Source organism: Lepisma saccharinum, chromosome 18 (assembly GCF_977018435.1).
Source record: "Lepisma saccharinum chromosome 18, izLepSacc3.1, whole genome shotgun sequence".
In the NCBI taxonomy this organism is placed as follows: Eukaryota; Metazoa; Arthropoda; class Insecta; order Zygentoma; family Lepismatidae; genus Lepisma; species Lepisma saccharinum.
In genome coordinates this window covers 49,467,832-49,492,496 of record NC_139246.1, presented here as the reverse complement: position 1 = coordinate 49,492,496, position 24,665 = coordinate 49,467,832, and the positions used below count along the sequence as shown (strand labels likewise).

General features: G+C 37.0%; 1 protein-coding gene across 1 annotated transcript in view; it reads right to left on the bottom strand.

The window, feature by feature from the left end:
• Positions 1 to 8,556: 8,556 nt before the first annotated feature.
• Positions 8,557 to 24,665, bottom strand: part of LOC146002068 (rab-like protein 3) — a 37,566-nt gene continuing 21,457 nt past the window's right edge. Inside the window, exons 4-5 of the mRNA XM_083139782.1 lie at positions 15,165 to 15,278; positions 8,557 to 8,847 (exon numbers count right to left, since the gene is read on the bottom strand). Of these exons, the coding sequence (XP_082995908.1) occupies positions 8,677 to 8,847; positions 15,165 to 15,278 (285 nt within the window). The 3' untranslated portion in view covers positions 8,557 to 8,676. The remainder of the gene's footprint in view (positions 8,848 to 15,164; positions 15,279 to 24,665) is intronic.

The window sequence follows — 24,665 nt, the reverse complement described above, 5'->3', positions numbered from 1 at the left end:
ACAAAAATCTGGAGGGGTTAACGAAACATGTTCCACGTAAATCAACACAGCTGCTCACTAACGTGGTTTTGCAAATTGTGACAACTTGTTACGGAAACAGAATGAGTCATCCTACACGACACGACTAGTGCCGAAACCATAGGGAGTGTTGCCAAGCCAGGAAAAAAATCTGTCTCACCTTCTCTGTGACAGCCTTTGTAATAGTCATAATACACATTCTCCTTTGAGCTTGTCAATTTCTTTACTTCTAAACCTTGTAGGTTTGGGTTTAGTAGGTTTGCCTACAACATACTTTAGAGGAAATGACCTTTCAGCTGAATTAGACATTTCAGACATTAAAAATTTCACTTTGTCATTTATATTATTTACAGAACGATACATAATTTTCCAGTTAATAAGTGATAATTCATCGTGAAATTTTAAAATATTTTCCTCTCTCATTAGTCCCACCCTTACCTTGCAGTTTTTGGTATCAATTTTAGATGTGACTTTAAAAAAGTTAACCTGAGACTTTAGTAAAACTGCCCAATGATCAGATACAACAGTTTTAACAATTGAGCTTTGAATTAACCCATCCATAACAGTAACTATGTTATCAAGGCAACTACCACCTCTGAGTTTGGGCCTAGTAATCTCAGTTGTAGTTATAGCTAGATTGAATGAGGAAACTAGATTATTTAACATAACACCATCTAGATTCTTTACTAACCTAAAGTCAATATTGAAATCTCCACATAAAATGATCTTAGCATTCAATTTACACAAATGTTCTAAGAGGTTGTGCATTCTATCAATAAATAACTTAAAATCTTTACACTCAACATTTGGCCTATATACCGCAACTAAAATTGTGTATATGTCTACAAAAAAAAGATGCCGTAACCTCAAATACCATTTCAATGGACATGCTGTTTACACTGTGAACAGGCCTATGAGAAAAGGTTTTCTTGATGAAAATAGCACATCCTCCCATGTTTTCTGGTGGGTCTACAATGACTACTACTTAAGTTGTAGCCCTTAAAACCGTAAAGATCAATTTAAATGGGACGTAGCCCATTTGATAAGCCTTGGATATTCCAGAGAAGAGTTACAATTCCATTAGGCTTATATTGATTATTAAAGCTACTACTATCAACTTCCACAAGCCTGATTTTTTAATTTCTTGGATGATCTTCAAGAGTATTAGACATAGGCCTATATTGATTATTAAAACTACTGAGACTACTAATTACCACTTCTACCGGCCTGACTTCTGAATTCCTTTGATGATCTTTTGGAGTATTAGACATAGGCCCACCTAATGGTCTAAAAAACTACCAGTATTGAAACTTAGAGGGATAAGCTCAGAAGGAGCACACTTATTTGCTAACTCTAATATCTGATCACTAACAAAATTTTTACCTAATCTAAAGACCGTGTGCAGTATGAAATCTATTTCCTAAATTACTTATGTCTACGTAATGAACATTTCTAAAACGCTTACATATCTTGTACATTTCACTATTTGCTTTGTCTACTTCTCTGTTCATGATGGACCACTGTGGCAAATCATGTTGTCGACGCATAGAGAAGATGCACACTTGCCTGGCACTTCGAAGTTACTGAAGTTTACTTCTAAGGGAAAACAGAAGATCCTTGGTTTCATTTCTGGCGACATTGTTTGTTCCTGCTAACAGAACTGGAATGTCAACTAAGCTGTTTACTAATGCCTCAGCTGTAGCATTTTGCCTCGGGCTTTACAATACTTGTAATTTTATGATGACTATCTCTTAAGATATTGGAATAAACACCTCTTCCCTGACTATCGGAATATATGCAAATGTTCATAGGCCTAGTATTGTTCTTAGACTGTACTCCCTTTTTTTCACTCCGAGATTGTTGTTCAATTTTTTCTTCTTCCTCTAATTCAGTGGGCAAATCTGATAGAGGCTCAAATCTACTTTTTAGAACCGGAAACATCCTATTGTTAAAATTAATTTGATTGTTCTTTCTGGCTTTATAGCGGACAGTTTCCCATTGTCTTGGACTTACTTGCTTTGGAGTAGTACATTCATTTACAGCTTCAAAAGTAGTGTTCTTCCTTAACTCTCCATTTTCAATCTTCAGAACTCGTAAGTCGTTTTCCAATATTTCAATAATCTTCATTAGAGATGCTTCATTATTTTTACTAGCGTAACCGTTGCCATCTTGCCAGTGTGTAGCATCGCGGACAATTCCACTCCACATTATCATCTGGTAAATCATTCTCATCAACTCCGACACATCAAAAATGGTTCCATTTCTCACAGTTATCACAAATTATACCATTCCTCACTATTTTACAACACTTAGCACACCTAATATCTGAAATAATTCTACTTCTAGCGGGAGCTGAACTAGACACAACTACATTGACCGGCGCCATATTCGTATCATATTTGAATTTATACTACTCTTACACTTTCAAGTTAATAACTTGCATTAAATTATTTATACTTAATTGTTTTCATAATTCATGTATATATTTATGTTTTATCTTATGATATTATATTATTCGCGTATTTTTGCAACATTAATTCATATTTTATAGGCTAAATTATTATTATCATTTTATGCAATGTTTACGTTATTTGTCAAATCCAAGATGGCTAGGATTATTTCTATCTTTCACGCAAATGTTGTTGTTTAAGCACATGTTAATTACATCTCTACCTAATATCGATATTTGTTCAACAATAGACAAGATTGAAGTAATTTAGTCTTCGTTATAAATCCTTAAGCTAAAGCTTTATTTAACCATTTTATGTGCAAGGGCAAATATGAATTATTTTATAAAATCAGTTTTGTTATTTGTTTTCCTAGTTTAATATTGTAATATTATAGCAAAGTATTTCTCCCTCGCTTTCAATAAAATAACGTTCCTATTGAATGTTAGGAGTGGGGAATGACGCTACATATATTTGGCGATGTCAAAAGTTCCACGTTAGCATTCTTAATTGTTGCCAACCATAATCAAAGCTTACTATCGGTAATTAACATTAATCTGACATATAAATTATAAGTTTCTCTTGAGTTATATTTATGATATGAGTTTGAAGCATTGTAAGAAAGAATCTGTTAAGCTATGCCTCGCGCTTGAGGTAGCAGTTGAGGTCTTGCTATTAACAATGAAGGCAGTGCGCGGACTCTGTAGTGTTAAATGAGTTGCTTATCACTGCCTACGAGAGTGCAGGACCCAACAAATTATAATTTTAACTTCTGCGAATCAGTATGCACGTGTGCGATACGTGATTAAAGATTTTAGACATTTTAATTATAAAGTATTTGGATTTTATTTGACGTTATGTGCAGCAATTCGGTGGTTACCTTCCTGGTAGATTGGGGATCGCCTTAATCCCGATCCCTGGGTAAGAACTCGTGCTTCCAACTGACCAGCCGGAGCAAGGAGCGGTGTTTTGCCAATTCAAATCTCCATATCCTGGAGTTGCGATTGTGGTGGCACGTTGCACAGAAGCATAAATAAAACACATTTACCTCTTCGAATGTTTATTTTATTCCAATTAATGATCACCAGTTGTATGTAAATGTTTGCAAGGAAATTTCTGGCAGAAAGTAACTGTAAGAGTAACTAACTTAGTGTTACTTTTCAAGCATCAGTAACTGTAACTGAGTTACTTTTTAAAATGAGTAACTGTATCTCTGTTACTTTTTGAAGCAAGTAACTGTAACTAGTTACTATTTAAAAAGTAACTTTCCAAACACTGATTTTAATATACCAGGTGGTTATAATTAAAGTGACGGTGTTCAGAGTGGTACAGCACGGGCTGTAATGAGAGTAGCAGTCTGAAACTTCGTAGATATGCTAATGGAGCAATGCGCTCGCGAATTATGCAAGAAGAAAAAATAGTTCCAATTCTCGCCACCAGGGTAAAAAATGGCGCTGTAAGCAGTCAAAACTTGGTATAGTTACAGGAAAAACACTATAAATCGCAGAAAACAATACTCTTTGTAATAAAATATCGCTACAATTTCACTATTCGAATTACATGGACATTACTAAAGGAAAAAGCAACAAGCGTCACCAACAACAATCAGGGAGCTCACACAATGGTTAGGCAATGTCACCGACTTTGACGTCAGAGTTACGGAAAATTACACGTTTTGACTGCTTACAGCGCCATTTTTTACCCTGGTGGCGAGAATTGGAACTATTTTTTCTTGCATAATTCGCGAGCGCATTGCTTCATTAGCATATCTACGAAGTTTCAGACTGCTACTCTCATTACAGCCCGTGCTGTACCACTCTGAACACCGTCACTTTAATTATAACCACCTGGTACTTGCGTAATCCCGAAACTATTGAGAAATAGGCAACAGTGAAAGCAAACATAAGAAGATTCACGTGAATGCTCTAGAAGGAATTCTAAGATGAAATTTTTAGGAATTTCAAATATCATAGCAATATTTCGAAAAGAGAGGAAAATTTTACAAAAGCTGGTCTGGTGTGGGTTAAAAGTCCAGCCAAGCCAAGATTGAAAAATGAAGCAGGGGAAAAAGTGTCTATATATGGGCCTCACACCAGCTTCCATGACGTCACAAAATTAGTCAAGTATAGTTCATTTACAACATTTAACAAAGTGCATTATAAGAGTATAATATTTAGTTTTCTGAGTCAATAGTCCTCTCTTATTCGTTCAGAACGTTGCTTTCACCTGTAGAACATTTCAAATGTTATATGACATTAGAAAATACGTAAATAATATTGATTGAGTTGGTGTTTTAAGTCCACTTTATGCACAGTAAGGCTAATCAGGACTGGACCTACAGTTTAAAGTGGGATCCAAACCACTATGTGCCTCCACCGGGTAACGAACCCGGGACCCCTATAAATAATATTGATAAAAGTAAAATTCAATCTTTACCGTTCTGCATAATGTACCTTTATTTTTCAAATTACAAATGGAAAAAAGGCGATAAGAGATAAAATTTTAGCTATCCTACACTTGAAATTTACTCTGAATTCCTAAAGAATTATCATCGTTAGTATATAATTGCTATTGAATTGCTGTGGAATAAACACTTGAGATTCAAGTTATGCAACTTCACTTGAATCACTTCTTTCAGATCAGTAACTGTTTGTGGTTCCTCAATGTGAATATTGCTGCTGAGGTACCCTCAAAGGATAAGGTCTGCAAGGGTGGGAGATCTGTCAATAAAGGTGGTCACAAAATGTCGCAACAGCAGGAAATGATATGCCTGGAACCGTGTTGTTGACAACTGCCATTGAAATCCCTCCTGTATGGAATGTTGCTCCATCCTGTAGGAACCACACCAATCTAGCAGACGTCTGTACAGTTCTGGTGCCAGAAAATTGCGTAACATCAAAACACCCTTATTACCACTACCGAGTAGAAGCCTACAAAACCTGGCTTTCTTTCCTGAACATCATGGTTTTTCTGGAACTGATGTTGAATCTACCAGTCACAGAATGGCTTAGGATTTATAAACATAAGTAGCATATTTCACTTCACAGCAGAAGAGTTGCTAGAATTTTTCTTCAAAAAATTAAATTGGGACTGAATTACTTTTAACAGACAATGCCTCTTTCTTTCAAAAGACACAGTGTAATATGAACATAAGAAAACAAGTAGAATATAATTACGAGATTCTGTCAATCAGAATTTATTTTACTGCAACTGTTTTCTACTTGTACAGGGTGATTCTTTATGTAGTTTACAACATCAATAAATTATAATTATTTATTGGAACCACATACAGACTTGGTTTATATGTCATTATGCAGCAAAACACTTCAAGTTTTGACTCACACAGTGTGTAGTTGAGGAGTTGATCACATGTGGCGCCACCGGTCTATCGTTGAAAATGGTGACTTTCACTGGTGCGGAAAGAGCTAAGTGCCACGGTCTCCAGATTACACTCCACTCTACTTTTTTTCTTGTGGTGGTTTGTGAAAGATAGGGTGTACACCCCTCCCCTACCTCATAATCTTCATGAACTTCAAGATCGCATCACAACAGCCATCGCTAATGTTACCCCTGAAATGCTGGTTAATGTTTGGCAGGAAATTGACTTTTGTTGGGATGTGTCCAGGATGACCAACGGTGCACACATTGAACCATAACAGATTTCTAATAAAAAACTTGAAGTGTTTTGCTGCATAATGACATATAAACCAAGTCTGTATGTGGTTCCAATAAATAATTATAAATTATCGAAGTTGTAAACTACATAAAGAATCACCCTGTATTTTACTTGAACAGGGTGTCACCAACAACTTTCATAGTGTGTAGAGGATATCAAGGTGAGCAACTTTTCTTTGTAATGCTTTGCTCATAGAGTCCTTGTTTGATTGCTACAAGCGATTCAAAAAAGGAATTTTATATCGTGTATGTATAGAACTTCATGGATATCATCTTAAGGCAATATGTAATGAAAACAATGTTATGCCAACAATTAGCAAAGGTGCTCTTAGGATGAAGTCACTAATCTTACATTTTTCCTTATGATAATGCATTTATCATTGCACACACACATACTTATTGCTTATCATATCGTTAAGTGTTTGCATGAAGTAAAGAATTCATATTTGCAAAAGATACTTACACTCCACAGGATGACTAGTCAATCCTGTATCATACTACAAATTTTGTCTGTTTCGAACAATGCCATTTTTCGAGTATACATAGCATTGAAAACAAAAAGCTGAAGTATGTTGTAAATTCTTATGCTCAGATACACTAATGGGTACTGGGCCTACAGTTTAAAGTGGACTGATTGAATTAGGTTATTTTATGTCGCCTTTCTGCTACTTTTGACTAATTGCGATGATGAGAATGAGTGATGATTGATGAAACTGATGAAGGGATATTCACAAAGGACATTTCCTCGGCTGGAATTCGAACCCATGAACCCTGCCACAATAGCATACTGTGCTAACCACCCTGCCACTGAGGTCAGCAGTAAAGGTAAAGGAAAAGTTCCCCATGCATATATAACAGTGTCATGAAGGCACATTTAGGGGGTATAGAGGTAGGGGCCCACACAAACTTGATCTAAGCCAGTTTGGAGGTGATGTGATCTGCACCATGCTCCAGTCACCTTTACCCCCCAGGTACCCATTGATTTGAGGCTGGGCGAGTCTCAGAGCTGCTTTATGCAGGGCCAAGGCAGGAAAAATTCCGACCTTAGATCACCCACACCGGAAATCGAACCTGAGTCTCAGACACGGCAATCAGATGCCCTACCTACTACACGACTGCAGCTCCTCAGTTTAAAACTGCGGACAACAGTTTTAAAGAGGAATTTGATCCACTGTGCAATATGCCTTCGCAGGCACATGGAACACTTTGATTATAAAGCGACATTGTTATCACTAGAGCCCGGATTTATAAGCACAATCAAACAGTGAAATAAGCAAGTTTATAAGCACAGAAAATGAAAAATAATAAGCACCAAAATAAGCATAAACAAATACAGGAAAATCTGAAAAAATATTTGTTTATTAGATCTCTTACTTTATTCAAAGCTGTTACAGTATGTAAGGAAGGTCATCCTGAGATTCTCTTGTGTTAAGCTCCTGTCTCTGTCAGTGAAGAATGATTTGTACAGTGAAAATGTTCTTCCCACGTAGAATGACACCACGACACCACAGGTGCATGTGAAAAACACCACAGTTCTTCTTCGGTGAATTCCTCTTCAATATCTGTTTCTTCACCAGAAATCTTTTTTATAAATTTGACACAGTGTTTTGTAACCGGGATTTTTCAGTAATTCCTGACTCAGCTTGTGGGACACAATTTTACCAACACTGTGACTTTCTGAAGACAACGTTACTGAAATTTCATCAATAAGAGAAAGCGAATGTTGCAATGTATTATTTCGAGCTTTCAACTGTGTTATAATATCAGGTAATTTGGAAAAATGATTATGGGTATACTGTATCTTTCTTTGGATGCTGTTTCTCTCATGTGGCTATTTAGAAGCACTGATCTCATCATCCCGATGCCGTCGTGTGATTGAAATAGGATTGAAATATGACAGATTTGGGTAAAATGTGCTAATTTAAACCAAAATCATAAAATAAACAAGCATAACAGTTTCCTGCAGAAATAAGCATTTATAAGCACTTTCAACCTCAAATAGCTCATGAAGGTATGCAATACGAAGTATAACCTTTCTTCTTACCATTAGAAGTCTGGAAAAGAATATGCACTTCACTTGTAAATCCGGGGTCTAGTTATCACTATCCCATTGGGAATTACACATTATTAAGAAAAGTTATTCAGCCACTCTATGCTATGTGAATGTTTATTTGGGAGAAAAGATGATTGATTTGGCTTATTTTACGTCACTTTCTGCCACTTTCAGCCACTTGCAAAGATGAGGATGAGTGATGATATAATGAAATTGATGAAGGGACATTCACACTCGAACCTGGGGCCTCCAGAATCATAGCACGGTGTGCTAACCACTCTGCCATGGAGGTTCGCTGGGGGAGGGGAGAGAGTTGTAATTAAAATTCATGCATATAAAAACAACAGGAATTTATTTTCCCAAAAAAGTGAATGTGTAGAAAAGATCTTGAGCACATTGATAAAATCTTATCCATGAAACATTCTCATACAAAAAATAGCATAAAAATATGGAATCATATTAGGACAGTCTTTGGTTGTGGAACTAATCATTGTGGTAAAACTTGGATGTTGGCGAGTATAATCTTCTTCTGTCCATGAAAGGGCTGATTCTATCTCTGCTGTAATATCTCCTTTCAATTACTTTATCAAAGAATCGACTGAGTTTAACTGCAGAACTGGAACCAGCAGCTAATGATCTCACTTGATGACAATCCTAATAAATAAATAAACGATACACAATTTAATGAATGCCACATAACATTATTTCTGTTTGTTATTACATTTCTGTCTGAGCCAATACCAACATACCACTATCAAAAAGTTTTGGTTAAAATTTAATTGTCGATACTTTTCCAGATTTGGATAGTTCTCTGGTACACAAAATGCTCAATTTTGTGTATTCTGGGACAATATTGTGTGTCCGACGTAGATTTCATGACTGTTGATGATGGCTACATCATGTGAACGTGTGAATACAAGGGGACTTCCAATATGAATAAGGATTTGCATAGAACACCTTTATTAGCACTGGAATGTGTAACTTAGCTGTAACAAGAGCCCCCATCTCTCAGATTTGACACTTTCCATCTCAACTGCAGGATCTAGCATACAGAGGGACAGTGAAAGCCATGGGAATGATTCAAAAGATGTCACATTGGGTTCCACATGAATTGAAAAACAGAGACGTTGAAAGACGAAAAACCATTTGCGAATTGCTGCTTCAAAGACAGAAAAGAAAGGGGTTTTTGCATCACATTGTTACTGGCGATGAGAAGTGGATCCATTACGAGAACCCGAAATGAAAAAAAGGCCTGGGTGAAGCCAGGTGAACCAGGTCCATCACAACCGAAATGAGATATTCACTGTGCAAAGCTTATGCTGTGCATATGGTGGGATATGAAAGGTGTGGTGTACTATGAGCTGCTGCAACCAGGTGAAACTATTAATGGAGAATGTTATCGACGACAATTAATGCGTTTGAAGCAAGCTCTGGTCAGAAAACGACCAGAATGGGAGAACAGACATGATAAACTTATTTTTCAACATGATAACGCTCACCCACATGTCGCAAAACCGGTCAAAACCTATTTAGAAAATGTCGGATGGGAAGTTTTACCCCACCCGCCTTATTCACCAGACGTTGCTCCTTCGGACTACTACTTGTTCGATTGCATGAATTTCCACCGAAAGTATTGAACGATCACTTTTGTGATCTTCCGATCGTCGATGATAATGTGAAACACGAAACGATTCGTAACATTGAAACACGCTCCACAACTGCTCCAAAATTTTGTTTTTCTTATTTTTCGCCGGAACAGGTCAGAAAATCGTTACAGAAGATAAAGTCATCGGCCGTAGGAGTAGATGAAATTTCTATCCTCATGATTAAAAAAATTATCTACCACGTACTTGCTCCTATCACTCATATTTTTAATTTTTCTTTAATTATCGGCGCATTTCCCTCGTCTTGGAAACTCGCCCTGGTACGCCCTATACCTAAAACAAACAACATAATAAACGTCAACGATTACCGACCAATCAGCATCCTCCCAGCCTTGTCTAAAGCCCTAGAGCATCTCGTTAGCGATCAAACCCGGGACTTTCTAACGCGAAATAATTTAATAGATCCTCTTCAGTCTGGCTTTCGAAGTAACCACAGCACTTGCACGGCTCTTGTCAACGTAACCGATGACATGAGGCTAGCCATGGACAATAAACAACTTACGATTCTGGTACTTCTAGACTTTACAAAAGCTTTTCAGACAATTGATCATGAAATTCTACTCGCTAAATTATCATCGATTTTCAATTTTTCCGACTCCGCGGTTAATTGGTTCTGCTCCTATCTACAAGAACGTCGACAATGTGTCGTTGACCTATATGGAAAATCGTCGTGGAAAAACATTCCATGTGGTGTCCCTCAAGGCACTGTACTCGGCCCCCTCTTATTTGCTCTGTATATAAACGATCTCCCGACGGTGCTTAACTGCTGTAAATACCATATCTATGCCGACGATTTTCAGTTATATTTATCTTTCCCCCCGCAAGAAATACTGCATGCAATAGAAATTGTGAACAATGACATTAAACAAATAAGTACTTGGTCTGCACACCATGGCTTACATCTAAACCCGACTAAAACCCAGTGTATTCTTGTAGGTTCCCCTAGAATTTTGAGCAAAATAATGTCAATCACGAGCAAGCTAAACGACTGCAGCGAATTCAAAATGCCTGCATTCGTTTTGTTTTTGACCTAAAATATTCAGACCATTTGACATCGTACTTTGCGAAGGTCGAGTGGCTTAAATTAAGCGATAAACGTAATTTTCATAAGTTAATTTTACTGTACAAAATCCTCCAAATAAAAGACCCGCAATATCTCTATAACCGATTTCAACATCTTTCCGACTTTCACAGCCACAACCTCAGATCGCGCGAAAGGTCTCTGCTGTCCATTCCACTCCACAAATCCAACTTTTATGCAAATTCTTTTACTGTTACCTCAGCAGGCCTTTGGAACAAGTTGCCACCTGAAATTCATGTCTCTTCCTCAATTGTGACGTTCAAAAAATTGTTAAAGTTACACATATTATACAATGAAAATTAAATGTTTGATTTCCCTATTAGTATGGCGGGTGCACAGAATGATAGAAGGACGTAAGGCACTAAAATGAATTAGAGTAATAGTTAAGATGAATTATCGTCAAAGTATACCCTTTTGGACTGTGTTTTAAGTATGTGTAATATTGGACTGTGCTTAAGTAAGTGTAGTGTCATGTATTTGCTTATACGTGTGTAAGGGCAAAAATATGTATGTGTGAGTGTGAGTGTGTGTGCCCGTATCTATAGGTTAGATTACCTTTCTTATATGTAATTTCTCTTTGTATTTTTTATTTCTCTGTAATTTTTTATATATTTTTTTTTCTTCCTTTTTTTTCAATATTTTAATTATTTCATATTCAATTTTTTTTGTAAACATGGTCAAGTGGAAGAAAAGGCTCCACAGCCTTAACTTCGCCATGTAAAAGAAGACGAAATAAATAAATAAATAAATAAATAACGATTTGATTGGACAGCGGTTCACTTCTTCAGAAGATATCGAAAAATGGGTCTCTGACTGGATCGCTTCAAAGGATGAGGACTTCTTTCGCCACGGAATCCGTAACTTGCCTGAAAGATGGGCGAAAGTGGTGGCTCGCGATGGACAATATTTTTCTTAAGGTATTTATGTATTTTGTGTTTGAACTATAGCTTCAATGTGTGCGTAACAACTGCACGAATTAATTCCTAGACCAAATATTATGATGAATAGTTGAAGTGGCAGTGAATTTCTTGCTATTTCTTGTTGATATGATAGAGTTAAAGATAAGTAAATTTGCAAAGCTCTGACCTTGCCCTTGGAAAGGACATCATTTGGTGTCCAAAACTTTACAGCTAAATATGTGTACCAAAAATCAGTTTTTCTAAAAAAAGAGATTTTGTAACACAAGAAACATCATTTTTGATTTTGGTTCTGCATTAATATTTTCAGCTACATACAGTGGAACCTCGATTTTACGTTTTTCAGGGGACCAAGTTGAAAGAACTTAAAATGCGGAAAAATGTAAAATCTCGGAAAATTATCTAGCATTTCGCTCTGTTGGGACCATGTAGATTGAATGTGTAGTGCAGGAAAATGTAGAACTGGGAAGCTGTATTAATATATTTATTTAGCATTTATTTGAACACAAAAAACATGGACTTAAAGAAATCAAATTTATCGGGAGTGCAAGAGGGCAAACTGAATTCAATGTAAGAGTTATTTCCCATCTTAAAAACATCTGAAAACTTCTATGAACATGCAGGACCATTAGATAAAAGATACTGAATTGTGCTGTGAGCTTGTGACGAGAGCTGTAGCACCATACAGTGTATATTTGCAAGCATGTAGTGATGGGCATCAATTTCATATGTTAACACTTGAAACCTTTTCATTTCTTTAAGTGATCTATACACAACTGCACAAGTTCTAGTAGTTGCAATTACTGCGAAAAGGCTGAATGAAATGATAAATGCAATATAATTTATCTATGCCAATACTACTAGAAAGATTAAGTGTGAGCAAAATAGGTTGTTATAGCCAGGGGTAAAAAAACTTTAAATAATTCAGATGCCAGACCAATTTTGCTCAGAAGCCAGCTTCTTTTTTTTTTTTTTGGGGGGGGGGGGCGGGGATTAAATAGTCTAAGAATGCCATGAATCCAAATAAGATAAATATACACATTTTGAAATATGATTTTCAAACATTTAATTTATTAATTAATACATGATTGGATTAAAAGTAATTAATTCTTGAACCAGAGTGACGTTCCCTAACACATTGCTGCAGATTTTAAAATCCAGCTAGCAACATTGCAGAAATTTATAATAGCATGTTTATTATTCAGATTTAATGATACATGTGGTACAGAAAACACAAACACATTAAAAAATACTGTACTAGTTATTTTAAAAAAAAAAACTAATGGAAGTTTCCATAAGCGAATATTAAATATATATATATATATTTTGGAATTGAATTTGAAAATTCAGATACCAGATGAAAATTTTCAGGCACCATGGCAACCAGGCCTGTAGCCAAACAGGGGCAAGGGGGGAGGGGGAGGGGCCTCAGCACCACCTGGCACAATCATCGGCCCCCTTTGACATTAGGCAAACTATTTTGTATAATTTGTTTGCAGCAAAGAGTGAAACTGTAGACTGCAGATATTATTTTGCTCACAATTTGGCAAAGGATAAATCCACAGAACTTGAGCAGCAGCTATTACATCTTTTCATCTTATTTATTAGCCGAAGTTTAAGTAGTGGCATGTATTTAGAAGATAAAGTTCTTTCGTAGGAGACCTTCTATATCTGTACCTTCGCTGCCCGTATTGCAGTCTCCCGTTTAGTCAGAAATCTGCGACTTTGATGCCACCATCCACATTCCTTCCACATCTGCATCAAGTTTTGCAAATGAGGGGAGTTTTCTTGGTTCGGCCAGGGGTAAAATGCACGGTAGGTACCATGATTGAATACTGAGAAATCTTTCTTGTATGATATACCGTATTTACGTGTGTATAATGCGCGTGCATGTATAGTGCGCATGTGTATATAGTGCACGTGCGTGTATAATGCGCACCCTGGTTTTTGATGGGAAAAGTTACAAAAAATTATATCTCGTATATAATGAGCAGTACAATCCAGTTTCAAGAAATGGCTTTCTTAGTTGTAGGTCGTAAAGCTGTTGCTATGCTGATCAAGAGTGAATAACATCACCTATTCAATGAGTCACCTGTTGCTATGTGGACCAAGAGGAAAATATCCTCTTGTGTAAACAATAAGTCTCCAACTCATGCCACCTACCCCTTCTCCCTCCACTGTGTTTAGCATCCCAAAGCTTTCACTCTTTAACCACCTTATTTATTCTGTAATAGTAGAAAGCGAGATCAAAATTACATTATGGATTTGCAGCTCCGGAAGTTATTTTCTATTATTTCTCGCCCTACAAATACTGCTGATATGCATCCCATGTGACGGAAGGTGCATGCTCGCATTCTGCCAGAGTTACACTGCTTTTCTTGGTGTCGCAGAACATTACATTACAAAGTGCAAAATTGTGTGAAATGGCCTTCAAACTTTTATACATGGTTTTGCTCATTCCTTCTTTAATTTTTCTAAAATAACTTCAAAATATATACTTTTTCCGTGACTAATGTAACGTTTATACGCGGCACATTCAGGACCTTCAAAGGAGCAGTTAGCAGCACAAGATTTCTTCCATTTAGGAATTTACACACTCCATATGTATATTATTATTTGGCCAGTAATACATTTTAATTATTGTTTTCTTTTCCTTATGTTCTCTTTTATCCAAAGCACCATAGAAATCAGAACGTTCCTTCATTTTGTGATGAACTTATTTCAACCGCAGTTCACATTAGTGTTGTTATCTTGAATGGAATACTGTTGCCATATTCAGAAACTGCAGGATTTAAGCTTTATAATGATATAACATGATAGGGTTCCATAAACATGAAAAATCATGGAATGACCCTCTACGGTTTCATTTTGGCTGTCTGAATTGTTCCGTGCATAATACGCACCACAGTTTTTGGGAACAAAAATTTTGGAAAAAAGTGCGCATTATACATGAGTAAATACAGTAGATATCTGTATCATCAAAAGTGGTATGGAGTGTGTAGCAGTCAATTGATACTTTAAGAGATATTTTAGAAGACAGAAAAAAACGGTAGTATTTGTATGATTTTCTAAATGTTATGTTTTGTATTAACTTAACGCCATCCCCCTCCTGACACACACACATAATTTACCTTAATTTAATTTACACTTTTGAAAAACGAACTTGGTTTACAAAGCCCAACCTGATAACCCGTGAGCCCCCGTCCCTCTCCCTGGAGATCAATTCTAGCTACCCGCCTGATGGCAACCTGTATTCTACTACCCCTGGTTATACCATACCAACAACTAATATACAGGAATACTACATACCAGAAAAATTTCATCTGCTCCACATTCTTCGGCAATAGATGAAGACCTCCTGTGCAGTTTGGACCTTACTTCTTCCGCTAGGTCTAATTTCGTTCCAATCACAAGCATTGGAATCTAACCAAACCGAACAAATTTTTAATGAGACATTCTTTATGTAATTGTGTTTTTAAAATTCTGTACAATTAAATTAAATGTTTCCCATCAATATACAAAGCATATTCCTAAAGTACTGGCATAATCAGTTAGAAGTGAAAAAGGAAAAAAAAAATATAATGAAATTTTACATTTTTAGTCTATTCTGAGTGGAATTTGTGTGAAATCTTTGGACACTTGCAATATTGTAATGTATTCATTTTCAACGATATGCAAGTCATATTTAGCTTGTAGTCCAGTTTTGTTGGGTTTGGGTTTGAGTTGGTGTTTTAAGTCCACTTTATGCACAGTAAGGCTAATCGGGACTGGACCTACAGTTTAAAGTGGGATCCGAACCACTTGTGCCTCCACCGGGTATCGAACCCGGGACCCCTTGATTACAAGGCAATGACGCTACCACTGCGCCATGGGGGAGGCCTCCAGTTTTGTTGTGAGATCACTTCATAATACTTTGATTTATTTTACTTCGCTTTCCTGCCAATTTTGGCTAATACAAAGAAATAGGATGAATGTTGATATGATGAAATTGAAGAAAGGACAATCACACACATGGACAGGATACAATGTAATCTTCTTCTTCTTCCTCTTTCCCCTTTTATCTCATAGCATCCGGGTTGCCTCTATCCACTCCTTCCATCTCTCCCGTTCCACTGCCATCCTCTTCAATTCTCTTATTCCTTTTGTCCTATTTCTTCTATTCGTTTCTTGAATGTCTTCCGGGGTCTACCTCTTGTTCTCCTTTCCTGTTCTAGCTTCCATAAATTGTTTTGCTTTTCTATCTTCGTCCATTCTTACCACATGTACCAACCATTTTCATTGTTTTTGTGTCAGTTTTTCTTCTATTGGCTTCTGATTTAATTCTTCTCTAATTCTTTCATTATGTACTCTATCTCTTCTGGTTTTACCAACTATTCTACGGAAGCATTTCATCTCAACTGTCGTTATTTGTCTTACGTCTTTTCCTCATACTGGCCAGTTTCCATATAGTAGAATTGGTTCCACTACTGACTTATACACTTGTAGTTTAGTTTTGGTGTTTATTTCCACTTTTCCAAAAATGGTCTGGCTTAGTTGGTAGCATGCATTGTTAGATTTCCTTGCTCTATTCATCACTTCCTCTTCTTTTCTTCCTGTCTGGTTTATGATTGTTCCTAGGTACTCGTATCTTTCTGTCTACACCAGTTCTATTCCATCGCATATTATGTGTATTCTTTCTATTACCTCTTCCCTTCTTCCTATTTGCATCACCTTGCTCTTATTTGAATTTACAGTCATTCTTTTAGCCTTTAGCACTTCTGCCCATTCTGTAACCGCCTCTTGTAGCTTGTTCTCCATATCTGCTATTAGTATTATGTCATCTGCATATACTAATGCTTGGCAATGTATAGGTCTCACATTCCAATTACCCACTTTTGTTCTTCTTTTGCATATCTTTAGAATTTCATCCATAAATACTATAAAGAGTAGCGGGCTCAAGCTATCTCCCTGTTTCACTCCTTTCTTCAACTTAAATGTGTCTGACATCTTTCCATCCAATCTTACTAATCCTTCTACTCTTTTATATGTTGATTTTATTACTCGAATGGTTTTCCTGGAATTTTTCTTTTCTCTAATATTGCCCATATTTCTTGTCTGTGTACAGAGTTAAAAGCAGCCTTTAGATCTAAAAATGCTACGCTCATCTTTTATTTTCTCTAAGTATTTATCACAAATTGTTCGGATGGAATATACGTGATCTTGTGTTTGTCTCCCACAACGAAAAGCAGCCTGTTCTTCTTCAATATCCTTTTCTATATCTTTTCTTAGCCTTACTTCCAATATTCTTGAGTACACCTAAGTGCCACAGTGGATAGACATATTACACGATAGTTCTCACAGTTGGTTGAGGCTCCTTTCTTATACAGTAGTATAATAATGTTCTTTTCCCATTCTGCTGGTAATTTCTCTTCTCTCCAGATCTTCTGATACAGTTTAGTCATTGCCTCCAAGAGCGTATCTACTCAATATTTTATATACTATGCAGCTATTTAATCTATTCCTGCTGCCTTTCCATTTCTTACTCTTTTCACTGTTTCATATACTCCTCCTATTTCAATTTCCTTTACTAGCTCTTCTATTATGTTTTCCAATCCTCCCATCTGCTGTTCCTATGTCTTCCTTTTCAAATTTACTTTGAAAGAATTCTTTTCATGTTTTCAACACATTTTCAATTCGAGTTTCCAGAATATTTGATTTGTTTCTTACACATCTTACTCTTCTTCCACCTTTTCATCCTATTCCTTTTATTATGCACCAAAATCCTTTCTTATTCTCTTTGTATTGTGATTCCATTTCTTCTCCAAATTCTTCCCATGGTTTCCTCTTTGCATCTCTCACTATTCTTTTAACTGTGTTTCTTTTTTCTAGATAATCTAATTGGTCTTCATCTCTTGTATTCATATTTCTTCCACGCCTCTTTCTTCTACTGTACTGCCTTTTTCACCTCTTCATTCCACGATCTGGTTCTTTTTCTTCCTGTATTTACCCTTTTCTTCCCACATACCTCTTCCGCTGACTTGAGTATTATATCTTTGATTTTTTGTCACATTTTTTCTATATCTTCATCTTCAATGTTTCTTGGTTTAGTCGTTCTCCTACTTTATTCCCGATATTCTTGTTTTTTCTTCAACCCTTCTGTTTTTATTTTGTAATAGGTCTTTTTATTTTCCTTCTTCATCCCTGTGTAAAACTGTGTTTCTGCTACCAGCAGCCTGTGGTCGGTTCCAAGTTCCGCTCCTCTTATTACTTTTATGTCTCGGATATGTTGTCTTATTTGTTGTGGGTATATTATATAATCTATGATGCTTTTGGCATTTCATCCCTCACCTTCAAACGTTATTTGATGTATTGTTTTATGTTTGTAGGAGGAGTTTCCTATCAGCATTGCGTTCTCTATGCAAAAATCTATGATTCTCTGTCCATTTCCATTTTTAATAATTTCTCCTCTATACTTTCCTAGTGTTCTGAATCCACTCAAGTGATCATTTCCCACTCTTCTGTTTAAGTCACCCATAATTATAACATTTCTTCCTCCTCTTTCTGCTTTCTCCATTTTTGATTGTAATTCTGTGTAGAATTCTTCCTTGTCTCTCACATTAGCATCTTCGGTTGGTGTATATACTTGAATCAGTGTAATCTTTTCTTCTAAGTCTATGTCTAGAGTTATTATTCTTGAATTTACTGGATCCCAGCTGATTACTCTTCTGTCACTATAACTCCTACTCCCTCTTTTGCTCTGTTTCCAACTGGTACTCCTGAATATCTCAATACATTTCCTTCTTCAAGCATTCTTTCACCATTTCCTTTCTTCTTTACTTCGCTCATTCCAAGTATTTTTATTTTGTATCTTTCCATTTCCTTGATTATTTCAACTTCTTTACCATTTTGATATTGCAGGTTCCGAATCTAGTTTCCTTATTCTTGCGTTGTTGTCTTTGTGAGATCTGTCCGGGGTTTCCAAGGCATTCGTTTCTTCTCTGAATCATCATCTACCCCTATGCGGGTGATTAGCCCAGCGATAGGGAGCCTTTTGGTTGTTTAGTCCTTTCAGCCTCAAGGTCATGGCTGGTTTTCTCCCTTAGTCTTCTGAGGATCCCTCCTAGACAGTGGTTTTCCCAATTTTAACTACTTGGGAATGTAGTGCCCCTTCCGACATCTGCGCCATACCGAAGGACTCCTTCTTCGTCACATCTGCCATTGGGGTCTTTGCCGTTACCCTGGCTAGACCCTTACAAGGTGCTACCATCCGGAGCCAGATGGACCAAGGTTTTTTAGAGAGGTATTACTCCTCTGGGTTTTCCGCCTCTGCTGCCTTTGAGATGACCATCCATCGTCTTCCGCCTTTGGAGCCGTTAACCAGCTTGGGGCACCTGTGTCGCCACTCCACATACTTTCTAATAGTGAGCCCCCTGGGGGGATGCAATCTTCAAAGGGGATTATATTAGCTGTGAGTCCAGATGCAAGAGCTTCATTAGTGGAAGAGAGGTTGGCATTTGGGTATCTTCTGAAAGATACCCCACTTCATGTTACCACAAACCCAGCCTTACTTCCAAGCATAGACTCCACATTAAGAATATGCTTTGCCCATTGAATAATAATTATTATTAGTTACTATAATCATAAAGCTAAGCACAATTGTCGTTTCACATACCGGGTGATTCAAAAGTCTCTCGACATTTTCCTTATATCGTTAATGAATTTTTTACACCAGCTCATTTCACCAGAATTGTTCGGGACTTTGATTTGGTGTTTTAAGTCCACTTTATGCACAGTAAGGCTAATCGGGACTGGACCTACAGTTTAAAGTGGGATCCGAACCACTATGTGCCTCAACAGGGTATCGAACCCGGGACCCAATTGTTCGGGACTACCTCACTGACACCTTCCCTGATAGGTGGATCTGCTGTGGCTCACGAAGACTTTGGGAAGCTCCCTCTCCAGATCTGACTCCCCTAGACTTTTTTGTCTGGAGTTTCATTGTCTAGAGTGTACCAAGTAAAGATCAACACCACAGAGCAACTGACACAGCGAGTACAATACTTTTCAGCAGTACTGTCAATTTTGTCAATAAAATGCTTTTTGATAAAAATGTCAAAACTTTTGAATCATCCTGTATAAAATAAGTTTATTTAAAAAAAACCAACTAAAACCTTCAAAGTATTAAATGTCAACCCTTAAACACTGAGACGTGACATATATATCACCTTTGGTTTCTTCAACTTTTAGAGCATACTGTGACTCAGATAATGTTTGGAGATAGATCAGGGTTGGTTACATTTTTTGATGAAATTCCCTAGCATTTCCAGCTTTTCCAGTCCAAAAATGAAATTTTTCCAGACATGTTTATTATCATGATTTTTGCTTTTGAACCTTGTGTTTGTCAATTAAATACATAATCACTTAATTATAATGAATATTCACTTTCACAACTTTTTTTTAGCAAATTTTATTCTACACACACAAGAACGTGAAAATTCGAAGAGTAAAATAAAATTACAATCGGCATCAAATGTATTGGGTGCTACAATCACGTGCATCTAGCGTTCAAGCTAAGGTAACAGAGGTACATTATTTCCCCATAACAGATCTCCACAATATAAAAACAACAGAAAAAGTTAATAAAAAACACAATTTTTCATTTTCTGGCAGATTTATAGTGTCGTAGAAAATGCTGCTTTTTTGCTTGTACACAGGATCTGGAGAATTTTTTTTTTGCATATAGGATTTCTATAGGAAATGCCAACAAGACTAAGATCTATAAAATAATATATGATAACCTCATCTTCACCAACCTTTCCGATAATTATGATCATATTGTCAATGTACTTTAGTTATCCATCAGATATCTCGACTGCAAGTTTTACTTTGATATTCTTTCTAATATCTAGCATTATAAAGGTGTAAATTTATTACAGAAATTCGAAGGAACCATAATTTTACACAAGACTGAGAATCGTAAGAACGAAAGAAACAAGTTTCTAAGCTGAATCTTTTTTGGGAGTGGATCAGAACTGAATCCAGAAGTGGAAGTGAACTGCTTGTTCATTTTGCAACTTTTCCTCTTGCAGACTCCAAAATGCACATAAATTCCAGACGATCTACAAAATTCCCTGTTTTCCAGGTTTTCAGACACGTAGCAACCCTGTAGATGTTATGAGTGCTATATGAGCCTTGAGGTATTCTGCTAGTACTTAGTAAAGTTTAATTTGATTCTAGATATACTTTGGGAATGGGGGGAGGGGGGATCTCTCCCCCAAGAAAGAAAATTACGGCTCATACATTAGAATTTTTTTCTTTTTCAAAACGTATCAGCAGCAAACATGCAATTCTTGCCACGAGAATGGAACACACACAAGACAATATGAAGGTACCATTTTGAACCCACCTCCCGGCATTGCCTACATGGGGGCTCGACTAAGTTCAAATTCCGTAAAAAAAGATACGATTTTTTTTATATATGCAGTTTTCTTCTTCCATTGTAAAGGAAAATTGAAATGTTTCGACTCTACTGAAGAAAAAGTACTATAATTTGTAACTTAACATTCATAGTTGCAGAGAATTTTTATTTAACACCATGCACAATTTTAAACTTCCCACTGAAAACACCCTTGGCGTATAAGAGTTAATGTGTTGTAATTTATTATCAAACTCTGAAGTTTCCTCTTCTTTGGTTTGCTTTCACCACTGTCTAGATATGGGTGAAGTTCTCGGTAGAGTAAATCTATTTTCAATTACAGATATCTACACAACAGTGCCGGACCCTGCGGCCGAGTGGTTAGCACATCGTGCTGTGACGCCAAGGGTCCCAGGTTCAAATCCTGCTCGGGCTTGGTTGTTTGCGAATGTCCATTCATCAATTTCATCATTTCATCTCTCAAAGATCATTTACGCAAAGTAAAATAAACTAAATCAATCAATCTACACAGCAGTAAAAGCCAATGAGACAAAGGTCCACATGAAAGATCTAGAAAGACTTCTAAACAGAAGCAATTTTTAAGAATTTGGAATATCATAGCAGTTTTCTCAAAAGAAGATAAATTTTCTAAAGGTCCAGTGTGGCTATGAATTAATAAGGGTGTACCAATAAAATGTGACACTTTTCAAACTAAATTTCTGAGGAAGTAGTCTGCAGGAGAAAAGAAAAAAAGTAACACAATGGAAAGTCCTATATTTGCAGTTTAGTTTACATGTTTTACTTTTTGAATATGACATCAGTTAAGTGGCCACCCTGGTGGCGAATACATCCAGTCAATCTGCGGACAAAATCACCCATGACTGGCTCCAATAAAGTAACATTTATTGCTGTCAGCATTAATGCATTTCTTTAGCTGTTGCACATTATGGAGTTTGTTAGCGTAGACCTGTGACTTTAAATGTTCCCACCGCAAAAGTTTGGTGTTGCGAGGTCTGGGGACCTCGCTGGCCAGTTGATGTCACAAATATTAAAATCACAAACCCTGGAAACAGCACTATTGCCATTGGCTCCACTATTGCCATTGACTCAAGAGCTGTGTATGATGTTGTGCCAGCCTGTTGAAACCAAAGTATACGACATTCGTCTGCATAAGGTAACTCCAGTAGTGTAAGCAGCTCTTGGTAACAGGCTGCTGTTACTGTGACTATTCTCCTCAAAAAAGTATGGTCTAATGATTCTAAATGCTGACATCCCACACCAAACTGTTACCTGAGCACTATGCAGTAGTTTTGCAAACTCCTGTTCGGGTTGTCTATCATTCCAGTAATGACATTTTCTGTTTGTTCACATATCGCAATACGGAAACATGTGTTTCATCAGGCATGATGAGGCTTTGCAAAACAACAGTTGGGTCATCATTCGAAATGTCTAAAGTGAGAATCATAGAACTTCAGACCTTCTGTAAACAAAAGCACGTGTACCCTAACAGTGTTGCAAACTTATGAAAAAAAAAATCCACATAGCCTACAAGGTGTAAAAACATTTCCATTTGTCAACAGATGCGGAATAAGCAGTGTATCACTGATGACCTGTTGAAAGTTATTGAATGTATGTAAAAGAAAAATGTACATCTTTCATGGTGGCCGACTTTCAGATTAATCACCGAAGTTCCCGGCTCGAATCCCGGCATGGGTGTTATATGTGAGTGTCCCTTCATCAATTTCATCTGACGATCACTCATTCTCATCGTCGGGATTAGCCAAAAGTGGAAGAAAAGCAACGCTAAATTTAAAAAAATCAAATACAAAATTGACATATTATCCCCCAGGAGTAAGACGGCTCCGTACCAAAGGATTAATTTTCTCTCATATTTTACTAAAAAAAACCTTGCTAGAAGAATGTGACACACTGAGATAAATTACGTTTTGAAACCGGGGTCGCTTCATTAAATTTATTTGATGTTTGAAAGTGTTATGATTTATTATTATAGATAATGAAAGTAAGCTAATACATATGATTTGATTGACTAAATTAATAATCATTAATTAGATAAAATAATGAAACTAACTCATTTGATTTGATTGATTTGCCTCTTATGGCTAATTTGCGAAGATGGGGATGAATGATGATGATATGATGAAATCGATGAATGGACATTCACAAACATTCATGCCCAGGCCACGATTCGAACCCGGGACCCCTGGCGTCGTAGCCCGATGTGCTAACCACTTCGTCAAGGGGTCGGCTAACTAATTTGAAATTCAAATATCACCTATCCCTCATCATCTCGTAACTAATGACAAATGTGCGTGTCACAACGTGGTCGATCTACACCTCAATGTCACACATTCCAGTATCTTCCAGAGTGTACTTCAACATCTCTGAAGTTACTTATCCAAAAATACACTCGTGTGCCACTTCATCCCGTTCAAAAATGCTGGATTATGCAGCAAAGACACCAAGGGAAACTAAAACGGCAACTTAGAGAAGCATAAAAGTGGGGAAAGAAGACTGTAGAATACAGAAATATTTTGAGGCAGTCACATTTTATTGTACGCTACATATAAAACAAAATGCACATTTGGGGGTGAATTTTTAAATATTGTCACATTTTTCTTCTCTCTTGTTGAGAGGTGTTCATTTTAAATCAACCTCCCTCACCCTACGGTCTGCCCTCCTTCACCCGCAAAGTATTCCGGAGTGTGAGGATGTCACCATCCGGATGGTAAACACCTCTGGATTATAAATCGACTCCTGCGTCCCTCCCCCATCCCCGGAGGATCGTCACTGACAATGTGAAATCGCACTATCATATGCCGACATTCGACATACCACTTTCGTTTTCTGTACTTGACTTAGTGAGAAGTATTGAGGTTGGCAACAGCCTAATAACGGATTTCTTCCGCATCATGTAGTCCGTTCTATGAAAGTACGCTAATGGAAGAGAAACGTGTAAATTACATTGGATTATACATTTTAAAATATATTTTCATTAAAGGTTTCTATTTATAATAATAATACGTGATTATTATATAAATTACAATCGATCACGTGAACAGCAAGAAAATAGCGCCAGTTTCGAACATGGCGACTTCCATGCGTGCAGGAAGGTCTCCCGTGTTTTCAGAGTAGTCATTCGGAAATACAGCCGTTTGAAAAGTGGCAAGAAGCAGGTTGTTCTTAACGTTTATGCGACGTTGTGTCGGTGCTAACCTGAGCAAGCAGTGAAGTTGGTGTCCAAGTGTAATTGTGTGTCTGCGTCTTTGTGTTTTCGGTGTGGTGAAAGGAAAACGACCGGTTAAGTTGCGAGTCCCGCGAAAAAAACACGTTGTTGCTCGTATAAACAAGTTCACCGATTTTGAGATAAGCGCAATACAACGCGAGGTGCTTTAGTA